General features: G+C 42.4%; 1 protein-coding gene across 3 annotated transcripts in view; it reads right to left on the bottom strand.

The window, feature by feature from the left end:
- Positions 1–150: 150 nt before the first annotated feature.
- The window catches only part of ZDHHC3 (zinc finger DHHC-type palmitoyltransferase 3), a 33,929-nt gene continuing 19,872 nt past the window's right edge, over positions 151–14,207 (bottom strand). For 2 of the 3 annotated variants that reach the window (XM_053941961.1, XM_053941971.1), the window contains exons 6-7: positions 12,363–12,493; positions 151–4,055 (exon numbers count right to left, since the gene is read on the bottom strand). In XM_053941961.1, coding sequence (XP_053797936.1) covers positions 3,813–4,055; positions 12,363–12,493 — 374 coding nt within the window. In that variant the 3' untranslated portion in view covers positions 151–3,812. Of the gene's footprint in view, positions 4,056–7,988; positions 9,661–12,362; positions 12,494–14,207 lie in introns of those variants that run through there. The other variant, XM_053941978.1, reaches the window with a different exon arrangement.

A 14,207-nucleotide genomic window follows, 5' to 3' on the forward strand; every position in this document is an offset into this window, starting at 1 on the left:
TGCACACCCCAGCAACTCCTGAGCCCACCTTTAGCAAGGGATTTCTCTGTCCCACAGCGTGGCCAGCAGCAGAGTGCCACTGGGTTTGCCAGTGTTTCCACAAGTAAAGAGGAAATCAGGTCACACAGTAGTGGGTAATAAATAGTGGGTAATTTATCTGTTTATTTAAAAGGCAAATGTTCAGGCATTAAGGCAGTGGAGCAGAAGAAAGAAATGGTGACTACATCTGATTATGTGCCAGCCCATAAAAAGAGAAGAGCGGGAAAAAGGACATAAAAAGGCAAAAAGGTTTTAACCACTCTTCTTTGTTTCAAGGATTTGGGAAACTCCCAGATGAGCATGCAGTTGGCTGCCAGGCCAGAGAAGGGGGTCAAGGTTGCCTGACCCCTGCTGCCCCTCTGCCCACAGTGTTGTGTCACTCCACAGCAGTACAGGGTCCTCAAAGGCCACCTCCTGTGGTGGCACAGCAGGGAGTGGGAGCTCCTGTCCACAGGCAGAGTGGGTGCAGGGTCCATGTGCATCATGTCTGCAGAGTAGGGAGGAGCAAGTGGTGCTTGGCAGATGAAGTATTAGCTCTTTAGAAAGTACAACAACGACCAAAGGCACAAAAGGAGTTACAAACAGCAAAATTGTATTTTTTTTCATGAGATGTAAATTCCCTATTTGCATAGAAAACCTGCTGCAGAAGACACCAGGTGAGAAGTACAAGAACACTTTCCACATATGCCAGGACCCTGTCCATCACTTATTAACACCTCATGTCAGAGCAGTGATGGGATCTTCAGCAGACCATGTCCCACTGAGCAGTGCAGAGGGAGCATCTTCCCTAGCCCCATAAATTTAGGGCAATACAACCAGGCTCTCCAGAATGTCTTTCCTAGGATCTGGTGAGCCAGCCAGGACCATAGCAGCATGGTCTGAACATGAAGGTTTGCTCTAACAAAGGGCAAGAAGTGTGTACACGGAAGGGAAGGTAAACAGTGAGCTAAGTTTCAATTCCATGAAAATCATGTTTGGTCTCAAGCTACCAGTCAATCATTAAAGAAGGAGGTTTATACAAAAGCTGTGGATAAAACAGATTTTTCCAATTTGTGAAGACTTGTGATTTCTGACAGTTGTCATACTACATTGAGACAGAAAGGAGATACACCAAGGAGTACTGGGACTTTGGAAGGCGACAAGGGAGACTGACAGCCAAGAAACATCAGAACTGATTTGCTGGGCATAGGAAGTCACCCTACCATGTCCTGGGGGCACCACAGCTGGAGATGGCTGTCCATGGCCTGTGTAAAGTCCAGGGACACATCCCTGTCTCATTCAGACTGTAACTGCAGGAGAGAAGATGACTGCTCTGGCTCTTACCCTCCTCTTCACACTACTTTTCTGTTTCCACTATTAAAAAAAAAAAAACAAAACAAAAATGCCAGCACCTGAGGAACAACAGGAGAGGTGGGAAACAGAGCAAATGAAAACTGTTCTCATGATTAAGTGAACGAGGTTTGAGAGTGGAGGAGAAATTAGGCTGTCTCCCTCCATGCCTACCCAACGCCATGTCCCAGAGTAGGGTCCCTGTCCTGAGAAGCATCCCTGGATGCAGCACACGGGTTCTCTTCCAGGCTGACATCCCTATACACCTGCCTCAAGGCGATTTTCAGCCAAGGACTAGTTCCTCCCTATAGCACCATTCCCACTGCAGACACAGCACCAGAGGCAGGGATGTTAACTGGATGCAGAGGTGGAGCAGCAGGGCAAAATCAGAAAACATGAGCTAAAAAAGGCACTCTTCCTCTTTCAACATCCCCATTGCTCCCTACAGGAAATTCCTTACAGACCTGTGTATGTCCCTGATGTCCCTCTCCTGTGGGATGCTGACAGAGATGAACATAGGCTAGTGCAGAAGGAGGAGAGCTTCCTCCCTCAACACCCTGCTGCACAGGGCAAAGGCATTCAAGACCTCATGTCTAAATGAGGATATCTCATTTCCCCTCAAATGTGGGGTGTTTCCCTTTATCCCAAAGGTTATAAATATGCAATTCCTAATGATGTTCTCTAGATCTACTTTTCACTGACAAAGAGACATCCAGAGGGAACAGGGAATGGGACAACTATTCAGAAATTCCCCTTGGATTTTGCTGAAGCTGTGCTCCTAACAGCCAAGGCACTCTATTTGTTCCTTTGCCAGAGAAAAGGACTGCTGTGGCAGAGGACAAATCCAGGAGAGAATCTCATCCCCTGAATGCCACACAATTAATGCGCACAAAGATGCTTTCCGAGGGGTTAAAAATAAACAGAAAAAAATCTTGCACAGATTCCATTTGATATTACTCCTATAAATAATAAAAACTTCATATAAGTTTTTCACAATACCATGCTTTCATCCCAGAAACTCCTTTCTCTTCCTTTTGAGAGGAAGCAGTTATCTTTGGTTCAGGTTACAGGGGAGGGGGAGATAAAAGCAAGCATGTTCTGTGGGGGGAAACCAGTAGCATATTTCTAGTCTCCTGCAAATTTAATGACAATTAATCTAAGGTATATTACAGAAGAAGAAACAAACACAAATGAAGAACAGTCTAAATTAAAAGTAGCCTGACATTTGGAGGATGCCAAGTGTTTGCAGTGCATATGAATGCAGCAGCTGGCAACACCTCTGCAGGACTTTGCTGCAACTACTGTCTCCTGCAGTGATGCCCTCTTCGAATGATGGGTGTTCCTTCTACAGGTTCACCAGCATTCTCCAGGGATTGGCTGCAAAATTAGTATAAGGAAACCTGGAGTAATGGCACTTACTAGTAGGACAATGTTAAACCCAGTTAGATTAGGAGGCACTATTCATTCTCTACCAACTCTAGCTACCAGGTAAAGAGAAATATCTAAATTAGACAAGTCAAACAGAGAGAGGTAGTACCTCCATCACAGGGCGCTCACATCGCCCTCTCTTTCACTGTAAAAATAGCCCCAGTACCTGGCCTAGACTGCTTCCCTGCTCCCTGGGCTGCAGAGCTCAGCCAGGCAGCTCCCACTCCACACATCTTACATGCCAATGAACCACAGCCCCGGGGAAAAGCTTCCCTCCACCAGCACCAGCTGCTCAGCATCCCAGCCAACATTTGCCCTTTCCTGGCTGCACTGGCCATGGGACAGTGCTCCCGCCTGTCTGGCACCATCACAAGCCCACAACCACCTCCAAAAAGCACCACCAATCTCACAAGCAGTCTCACAAGCACAGAGGGTAAAAATTAACCCCTGGAGATATTTCAGAGCCCAAAGGAATCACACCCAGAGTGAGATCAGCCATCTGTTGCATCCATAGCTCGGCATCCCACCTCTGCTAAGACCAGTGCGCTAGCAACGTCCATAATGCAGAAGCAGCACCCATGGGATGGGATGGACTAAAGAGGATGCATTTTTCCAGAAAACCTTCAGAGCTGGCTAATCTTGCCATCACACATTTAGTCTTCCAAAGGGCTGTAAGAACAAAAGATTAGCCAGACTCCCTAGCATGGCACATTTCTGGGAACTGGAGCCAATCTATCTGACAATTATAAACTGTCCTTAAATGCCATGTAAGAAAAGACCGATAAAGCAGTTCACACAAGTCAGAAAAGGAGCTTATGAACCCCATCACTTATGAAGCTCTCTCTGGAGATTTGCATTGCTTATGCTAGTGCTGTAGTGTCTGTTCCAGACCAATACTCCTGAATCTTTTAATGCACCAGAAAGTATGTTAAAAAACAACCCTTAAATCTCCAGCATGAGTAATTATTTTTAAAAAACCACCTGAAAGCTTCTCCTGGAGGAGAAGGACGCTTTGCTTATTCACGCAATATTTGGATGACAACATCTCGAGCCAGAAACTGCTCAATTTCTTCTTGGGTCATTATTTCAGACGCAGGAGCTGCTGCCACCGCTTCAGCTGGTGTTGGGCTCTCGCAGTTCAGGTTTGAGAAAGGGTTGAACCAGCCCAGGGAGAAGGCACCTCCAAATGCCAGCTTCATTCCTTCCCAGCCGCTGATCTTCTCCCAGGTTGGTTTCTGGTTTTTAAGTCGCTCAATACCCTGCAAGAAGAGAAGAATTTATGGTCGTCTCATGCTTATAGCAGGTGTTTGGGCACCAAGTGCTGTAGCACATGCATACCTATAACCAGGTTGATGCTATTCCAGTATGAGTTAACAATGAAGACAGACACTCTACATTACTGAGAGTTTCATCTCCAAATTTAACAGCAAAACCCTCACATGAGATCAAGTCCATGGACAACCTGAATCTTGCTGATGTATTTTGTCATCAGTTGCCATTGATATTTAAGTTACAGGGATGGCTTCTGAAAAGCCAGACTTTTGGGAAACATGGACCTTTTCTCACATAGGTTTTTGAATCCTTCCAAGGAGTGACAAAATACAGTTACAACTTAAAAGTTTCACCTTCTTTGGGCATTTTTTGCAATAGTTCAGACACAGCCAAAATACTGCACCTTTTCCCAGCAATCAGGAATTTACCCCTGCCACACCTAGGCTAGTCACTAGAAGTTCACTCTGTGCCAGTTAAGAGCAAATATTTAAGAACACAACTTCCATTTACCAAATTGTCAAAGACAAATCACAATGCAAGCCAGATAAACTGCTGGGAGGTGAGAAAATCAGTACAGGTTAAAGTGGAGGCTTCAAAATGGGACTGGAGCCTTGGTCAGTCAATATTCTGATTCAGTCTCCCTCCAAGAATGTCACTTTTAGTAAAGCAAACATTCTGATTGTACTAAAAGAACAGATCCATCAAATTTGGGCAGTGACCATTTTTTTCCTGGCAGCCTTCTCCATGTAGAAATAGGAAACTAAAATCAATTTTCTTAATTATTTTTAAGGCTACCACTGTGTGAAATAGGGCATAATATTTTATGCCTATCATCTGTATCATGTAAGAGAGTAGTCAGATCTGCAGCTGTGCATGATCCACTTGTGATGATATACAAGTGACACGCAGAAAGTCTGTTCTTTAGAGAAGCAACAATACTGGATCCAAGTTTTGAGAAACTCAAGGAAAGGAAAAAAAAAGCAAATTGGGTTAGAACTGTAAGAAAGAACTGTTTTAGAAGAGCTAGAAAAACAGTACACTTCTCATGTTCTAATTCTACAGACTTTTGACAACACACAAAACATTCAAAGCTTTGCAGTGAGGGGAAAGGAATACACGCAGCAGTTCAGCGGCACCACAGCTGCACTCGCTGTCAGCCTCACAAAAAGACAACAGCAGCAGCTCAGTAACATTGAGTCAGCACAAGCAGACCCAGGAGAAAGCACACCACAAACCAAAGCACTGCGTGCAAAGCTTTTATGAACTTCATTCCTTCATTCACGCCCCGTTTCTCATGCTGACTTAAGAGAAACCCAGCAGTAAACGTGCAGAAAGGAATGACATACTGAATTGGAATTCCTCAGGGTTGTAATTTGGGAAAAATTCAAGCCCTGAAGGACTTTGAATGCTAAGCACAGGCCTGTAGCACTTCATCCTGCTCCCAAGCTTGCAAATGTACCATTTCAAGCACTCCAGGAAGAATCCCCTGCAGCCTCTGGTCCTTTAGGATGCCACACTTTGTGTGCCACAGCCAGGTCCCAACCAGGTACCTCCCTGCTGGGCAAGCTGGAGAGGAGAAGAATTTATGCACGGCAGACCCTTGGCAAAGTGTTCTAGCACTTTCCTCCAGGATACTGAATTTTCAGTACCCAGTGGCTGTGCAGCCCGGGCGAAAAGCTTTGGCAGCTTAAAGCAAGAGACCACCTTTGGTTGTGCGCTGTTCCTTAGCGAACTGCAGAGGTTTCCCACGTGTTAGTAACAAACTGGCTGGAACACGGCTGGAGCATTTACTGTGTGAGCATCTAGAGAGAAGGAAAACAAGTAGCACAGAGCAGGAGAGACAGACATCAGGCATTTAAACCCTTCCTGAGAGCACAAGCTTCAACCTTGCCCTCAGTCATTTGTGTAATCCGTTTCAATCCCTGCTGCCTTCTAGACTGGGAGTACAAAATTGGAACACTTCTGGGCAGCAACCCCTCATTCCCTCCCCCAAAAAACATTGCTCACCTGCTCCTATCAGCATCTGCTAACCAAGGCAATAAGCAAGGTCAGGCTGAGGTTATGCTAATGCAAATTAGGGAGTAGTTCATCAGAACAGCCAGGGGCGTATTTTCTCTCTCCCAACCTGACCTCAATAATCCCTTCACAGCATGTATTCAAAATAAACAGAAGTTTTATAATTGTATCTTGATCTAATTTTGGCTGCTGGCTACATGGTCAGTAGGGTATGAGGTTATGCCTTAAAAAGAATCTAAGGGAGATGGAAGGAATGCACAGCTGTTGAAGACATTTCATTACTGTTTAATGAAACTTTTTAAAAATAAACATATTTACATAAATCTCTCACCATTATTTTAGAAAGTGAGAATTTTGTGTATTGAATTAAACCAACACCTCTTTCTCTTTCCCATCATGAGCTATTCCACTTAATAAAAAAAAAGTGCTTAGAAAGCATCATCTTTCCCTATTTCAACTTACATCATTTTGAACCAATACTGAAAAGACATACAGTGAGAAATATAAGATACTGGACATTCCTCTTTAAGTAAGAGGGACAATATTGCAAACATGGGGACAGTTAGACAAGGTTGACCTGTGACACTGTGATGCTGCAGGCTAATACCCTGTTTCTTCAACTACTGCCCTTGATATCTGCTCCTGCCCAGTGCCAGAGGAGGATGGTGGGCTGCATGGTCTGACCCAGAAGCAATCTGCAGGACAGCTCTTGAATGTTAGAAGAAATGCATTAATTTCTTTCAATGCACTTTAAAGATATGAAAGGAAAGAGCAAACCAAAAAGATAAGCATTGAGACAAACTGATGGTTAAGGAGAAGACACAGGAAGCATTGCCACTGGAAAATCATGATTAAGGCAGAACTTCTCTTACAGCAGTTCCTTCACACATTTCTGCATGGAACACCACTTATTTTTTTAAAACAGAAGTGCTCTGATTGAGTTTGTCCCTCAATTTCTCTTGGCCACACTAAAACAGAACCAGCACCTAAAATCAGGTAGTCCTGACCAAGAAAATACCTTCCATCAGCAAAGTCTGTCTTTCTGCCAGTAAGTCTGCCTTTCTCATACTAATACTGACTTTAATACCATTCAAATTGCATCAAAGTCGTACAGCTCAAGGAAATCTGAAGGCCCTGGTTATCACCACACACACACACACACACACACACACACACACACGACAGGTACCAGTGGCATTTCTGTGATGGTGCCTCATTTAAAAGACAAAACACTCAGTTTTGATACTGAAAATCTCAGTACTATATCATGCTGTTTAACAATTTGCATTTGGTTTGAAATAAGAAAAACTCCATAGTTACGTATTTTTTCACAATGGTCAAAAGGCCAGAAGAATGTAATTAATCTTCCTCCAGAACACATAGCTAATAAGGGTAATTAAAATAAACCCTAACTGGAATGTAGAATTTGTAATCAAAACAATTTCTGAAGCAGTGAACTACAGAGAGGTGCATTCATTAGTTAACTGCCTAGGTGACTAAAGCCTCTCCCCTCAATATATCTCATTTTGCATCAAGGCAGCTTTAGGACCAAATTCTCTGCCAGTTCAAATCACCACCTGCACATGTCTCACTGGCTGGACTGACCATGGCCCAAGATCCAGCTTAACGATTAAGCTGAGAGCGTTCTCTGAGAAAAACCACCACATACTCAAACCTCTCCCAGAGTTGCAGGCTCTCCCAGCTGGTGAAATAAACCACTGATTAACAGATCAGTGGTTTATCAGCTATTACCAGTTAACTCACTTTTCAACTTAGAAGTTGAACACTCAAGTTAATTAACTTTTATATGCTTCTGCCTGTTTGCATACAGAAGTGAAAGTTCAGAAAACCATTACAGATTTTCCCCAAGATTTGGAACAAAGAAAGAGAGAAAGAACAGCAAACAAGTTTTTGGAAAAGTTTTATTGCATTTGTTTTCCATATGGAAGCATTAACAGATTGAAAAGATGCAGCATTCACATTACTTCCAAAATGAGACATCCATTAAATTTCTCCTTCCCTGATTTCCCTCCCTTCCCCCGTGGCTTTGAAGCAGTCTAAGCAGGTCAGTTTCCAAAAAAAAAATTTTAAACCAAGGAAAGAAAAGATTCCTTGGAAGTCACAGATGCAGCTGATTTGTGCATTTCCTCTGTTTGCAATTCATTTGATGAGCCCATGGGAGTTGTGAATCAAAAATATAATAAAATTCTTGCCTGAACACAACATGTTGTAATTAACATTAACAGTTGGAATTATGAATGATTTATCTTTACCCATTTTTTGGAATGCCTTCTGTCCCTCCCACTTTTCATCACCACACAATTCATAACAGCATGCATGCTCCTTACCATAAATATTTCCCAACTTCAAACCCTTACACATATATGTGCATGTGCTTACACACATACACATGTATGCATAAACAGGAGAAAAGATTTACAAAGCTCTAAACCAGGGCAAAGCTAACAATATAGAATCAATCACCCTGGAACACTTACACATCCCATCAATATTAGTCTTTATAGTAATCTGGGCATTCATGTCAGTTTTCCACGTTAACACTGTTTAGCAGGCATTGCTCTAACAAGTCATTTACCAAGACAAACATACATCAAAAAACATGATTCTGCTATTCTAAACACTTGAAAATTAGCTTTCTTTCTTTCCTGGAAGTGTAAGGCATGTAATAATCCAAAAAGTCTTCTAAATCTGCCACAGTTATTCTAAAGGGGCAACAATTTCCTGCACACAAGGGAGGGAACAGATAAAATAATGCCAGAAAGATGGAATCAGTTCTGTTGCTGGAAGGAAAAAGGAGGGTGGAGTGAGAATTGGTGTTGGCAACGTTTAAGTACTTTAACTGTTTGTCATCACCAGATCGACTGGCTCACTTGCTGTGCTGCCTTCTGGTCTTGCACCTTTTGGTACGTGGAGTATCTGCTTCCCTGTTCAAGTTCACTTATGAAAGAGCAATGTGCTCCTTCAGGAAGTCCAAAGGTGTCTGTGTAGGGCTGTTGGCACTCACATGTCATCCACAGAGCTCATCACAGTCAGGAGACAGCATGAGAATTTACTCAGAAGAGGTGGGTCATAACAGAGAAGAGAGGATTCCCTTCACATTAGTTATGCCATTCAGAAAGCAAGAGAAACAAATGCCAGTAAAGTTAATGTGATAAAAAAGAAAGGAAAAAAAAAAAAGAAAGGAAAAAAAAAAAAAAAGCAGCAGCAGTTTCAGCCAGAGATATAGAATTATCTAAAATGGTGGAACACGGGGCTTTTTTTTCCTCTGCAATTATCAGCCATTTAATAGACATAAAAAAGTTCATTTTGCTTTTTGTTTTGAACATTCATGGAAAATTTGTAACAGGAGTGCTGTAATATGTTTCTATTTTAGTGGCAATGCTGGTCAGGAATTCCTCAGACCACATACTGGTACGGGTCTGCTTTTCCTTGGTCTGGTGTTGCGAATGGGCTAAGCCATGCTATAGAGAACGGATGGCCAAATACTGCTTTCATGTTCATCCATTTTGTTTTTTTAGCCCATCTTCTCTCTTCCTTTTTCAACTGTTCTATTCCCTGAAAACAGAAATATCACATTTTCAGTCAAATACTCAGGTGTTGTAATTCTGGATTCGGGGAAAGGTCTACTCTCAGTTACCCCTTATCCAAAGGACAGAGTAAGAAAATACAAATGCATCTGTACTGCCTTTCCTTTTTTTCTCACTGTTTTATATTAAAAAATACTAAAGCTAGAAACTGTTCCTTGGAAATAAAATTGCTTTCATTTTCTTCAGACCTATATACTTCAGAACCATTTTAAGACCTGCCATCCAATTGCCTCTGATGTCAATAAAAAAAAACCCACCACTTAAAACCAAACAAAAAGTATATGCTTTAATGGCTGAATGGATTATGTGCTAACCAGATGGAAAAGTTTTAGAAGAAACCATTACAAGCTTGCAGACCAAAAAAAAAAAAAAAAAGAAAATAACAAAAAAAAAAAAACCACAAACCCAAAGATAAACTCTGTAATGCTCCCAGATTCACCAAGCAAGTTCAGGAAGTGCCCATGGCTCAGTGTAGCTGAGTCTACCTTGTGCCTCTTCATGTGTCATTAGAATCACTGCTAAAACATACTTGGGCTGACAGTAGGGAGAGAGGGTTAAGTAAGATACTGATTTGAAGAAATCATTGGCATTGTTTAGTAAAGGTTAGAGGCAGAACAAAAATAAGCCATCAAGCAATCAGCTGAAACATTTGCTAGTTAAAACATTAAAAAGAAAATAAAAACCCATATTGTGTCTGAAGCCCAGGAAGTGAATTTGGTCTTTCAGGAAAGCCATTTATGTCTGGCTGCTACAGAAGCACAATGAGTAAGAGCAGTCACTGGAGAGCATAGCTCTCCCACAGGCGGCAGCAGCAGCAGCCAGCAGATCACCCAGTTCCTTGACTCTGCATCTTTTGCAAGGTAAGGCTCCTCCTGACCTACATGTGTCTCCCATGTTACACAGTAATGCACTGCAATACATCTGTGTGCCTCAAATTACTGATGCTGGGAGCTCTGATGAGCACAACATGGGTCAGCTGCCAGAGTTGTGCTGATCCCTGGTAATGTCACCTCCAGAGACAAGAGCAAAATATCAGGGTTCTGGGTCCCTTCAGGCAGAAAGGAACCATTTTGGCGGGACAACATACTCAAGATGAGGCATGAAGTCTCCCAGTGACTGGAATAGAAAGGTGAAAAAAGGGCAACATATGGCCCTGTCTCTAAAATGCTAATTAGAACACTGCAAGAGAGCACACCAAGAAGCACTTCACCTGGAAATATTCCTCTGCTCAAAATAGATTGCTTGCATACAGCTAGCTCAATGCTGGCAAACCAACAGTGAGACATTCCATAGAGCAGAATCCTTACTGGAACATATTAAAAAAACACCCAAAAATAAAACTCCACAACCCAGCACGGGGAGACCATATTTCATTCCTTAATTTTAGAATGCGGCATTGCTCCTTTAAAATCTACGAGTCCCCAGAACTACACTGGAAGGGAAAATCTGGGGACTTATTTGGGTGCCCAGCTGTAGGAAGCAATTTCTAAAAATTCTTGACAGGTTCCAAAGTTAGAGAAATTCAAATGATGATTTCACAGGCAGCATTGATAATTTACACACTTACTGCTGAACACAAGCTCAGCAGGATCAGTACAGTATCACACTGTACTTCTTCCTGGGGCTCTCCCCATCAGAAAGCACACTGAAGTCTTCCTCTGAGCACAGACAGTTGGAACATCACCCTCTTGCACAAGCCAAGCATTAAGGAAAGCACTGCAAACAAAGGCTCAAAACAATGGGCTGGTACGGCATATAATGCTCTCTGACAGCAGCAAAAACACCTCCTCTAGCTTCTACTGGCCATGGGCAAACAAGGGGAAAGAAACCTAAAGGAGGCAGGGGAGGAAAGAAGAGCTGTCGCTCTTTTAAGACTATCACTTCTCTCCAACCACTGTGGTTAATTCAATTACCTGAGCGTGCTTGGTGAAGAGTGCAAGTATCCACAAGTGTGGGAACACTCCCACGAGTCACCAGCTTCATCTTTGCAGAAGTGGGCAAAAAAGATTTAGGACTGTAATATTACTATGTAATCTCTACTATGCCATCTTCAAATCAGAGATGGCTTGGTGGATTTGCAGCAGACTGTATCCAGCAGTTTCCATGAGCCTACTCCACCCCCTTTTCTTTTTCCTTCTGGCAGGAGTTTTTGAACTGTTGAACAAGTAGCTAAGACTGGAAAATCTTCTAGCTTAGAAGAACCACGTGTGTGCGTGTGTGTGTATGTGTGTGTGTGTGTGTGTGTTTGTGCCTCCCCCAACTTCTCATCTTGGCTTTCCAGCCTTTCCATCACATAAACCTGTGAATAGTGACAACCAGGACACACAGCTGAATGTCAGACAATACCAATGTAAAAACACTTCATTAAAGGAGAAAGGTTCTCCAATCCACAGGGACAAATACTCTCTACAGAGTAACCCCAGCTACCTATGCCTACCTTATGGGAGGTACTGTCAACACAGCATCCCAGCCAGTACACAGGGTACCCTGTGTCCCACAGGAACCCTCAGAGAGCACCATCCAGCACTGTGCTAGCTCAGCTTTATTACACTGGATCTCTCCTCAAAGGGTACATGGGACTCCCTGTGCCATGAGGCAAAATCCTGTAGCCTGTCACTGTTTCTACAAATGGTGAGAGACAGGGTAAAGGAGAGAGTATGAGACACCCACCGTTTCATCAGTGCAGATGGAGTGTACTTGGGTCCCAAACATAACTGAGGTGAAGATGAGAAATAGGAGAGCCTCAAAACACAAGAGGATGAGTAGAATCACTGTAGTTGGTGGAGAGAAGGAACTACATTCTGTGAAGACAAAACAATGGAGTTGGAAGGGTAGACATCAAGTAATGCACCTGCTGCAAAATACCCGCTAAGCCACGAGTTTCCCATACCCAAACTATCAAATAAATTACATGAACAACCTTCCCAGAAAGATGCACAGGGAAGCTCTGACATTCAGCCATAAAATGATCGCTCCCTCAAATTTCAAAAAAAATGAAAAAGCCCACCAAAACCCCTGCAACACTTCAAGACTGCAACTTTCTTTTCCACTTCGGTGTTTCCTCAGCACACCAACTAGGACTCCATTTCAATGGAGGTTCTCTCTTAAATCTTAGACTTAACAGATTTTCCACACTGATAAGTCCATTAAAAATCTCAAGCTGGCAGTCAGGACACAAGCATATGTAGCACCAACATAAAACCAGTGTGCTTCCTTTCGTAACTGTTCTAAACCGTAACTTAAAGAAGGTCAGATTAAACCAAGTTCCTATTTTTCCTCATACTCAATAGTGCAAACTCAAGCAAGAGCTGAAAAAATAAACCCAAGAAGGTAATTAGAAAGGAGGAACAGAAGAAAGTAATGTTATAGAGCCAAAGTCATAGTTGAGTGCTGCAAAGTTACAGTTGAGTGCTGTAAATGCCAGAACATCTCCAGATTTTTCCAAAAACTAAGACTCTCACCAAAAGCTTTCATTTTTCTAATGCGATCCTAGGCTTAAACAGATACACCATAATGAGGGACTAACACAATCTGCACAAACACAAGGCAGCTGGAACAACATATCCATCTCTCCTAACCGCTCTGTTCTGCCACCTAAACCTGGGGTAGGTAGGAAAGTGTTTTCCCCACAGGAACAGGCTCTGAGAAAGGAGATAAGGGAAACTACCCTTTGATGTATCCTTCCCTTATGTCCCTGGTCACTGCAGTCAAATGGAGATGTTCTCAGTAACAGCTGGCAGCTGTTTTACAAAGTTTTGAAGTGCAGAATAACCTTTTCAAATTCAATTCATATGTGTATCCTCTGCAGTACTATGAACTAAAACCAGTCATCATATTGAATAACACTACTAAAATTCCAAGGGAAAAAACCTTCCTCCTTTTTCAAAAATACTCACAAGCAGTACATACATGTGCACGCACATTCTTTGACACCTTGCTGTTCAACTCAGCATTACATTGAAGGTTTCCTATATCCATTTGTGGTTGTAGGAACATACACAGACTGACTTGGGAAAATGTACTCACTGACTACTTCAGAGTGAATGCTGAGGTTTTTGGTTTCGCTTTTTTGAGGTGCTTGGGCTCTGCTTTTGGTTTGTTGCGTTTATTTTTTTCTGAGGGAAGGAATTGTTTGTTCTTGTAAGGGTGGATTTTTGGATCTGAGCAGCATGTTTTCCTGGCAGTCTTGCAAGAATGATTCACAGTACTCTTTTAAAAAAAGCATACATATTCTTCTTATCTTTTGCTGGCATTCAGGAAATTAGTGCTGTGTTCATGTCAACAGTAAGTTATTGCACACATACTCCTTAGGTGCCTTTACATATCAGCTTTTTCCTAGGCACTATCAGGTCTAAGTTAAAAGAGGACTTTTCAGGATGGAGATTCCAGCAAGTCAAAAAGAATTATGAAGTCCCAGGAATGATCATTAAAAAGATGATAAAAAGAAAAATAGAGATAGCATAGCAGAACCTTGATAGCATTCTTCTGAAACAAGCCAACTGCATTTATCCTTAT

This window comes from Vidua chalybeata, chromosome 1, assembly GCF_026979565.1.
Source record: "Vidua chalybeata isolate OUT-0048 chromosome 1, bVidCha1 merged haplotype, whole genome shotgun sequence".
NCBI classification, from domain to species: domain Eukaryota; kingdom Metazoa; phylum Chordata; class Aves; order Passeriformes; family Viduidae; genus Vidua; species Vidua chalybeata.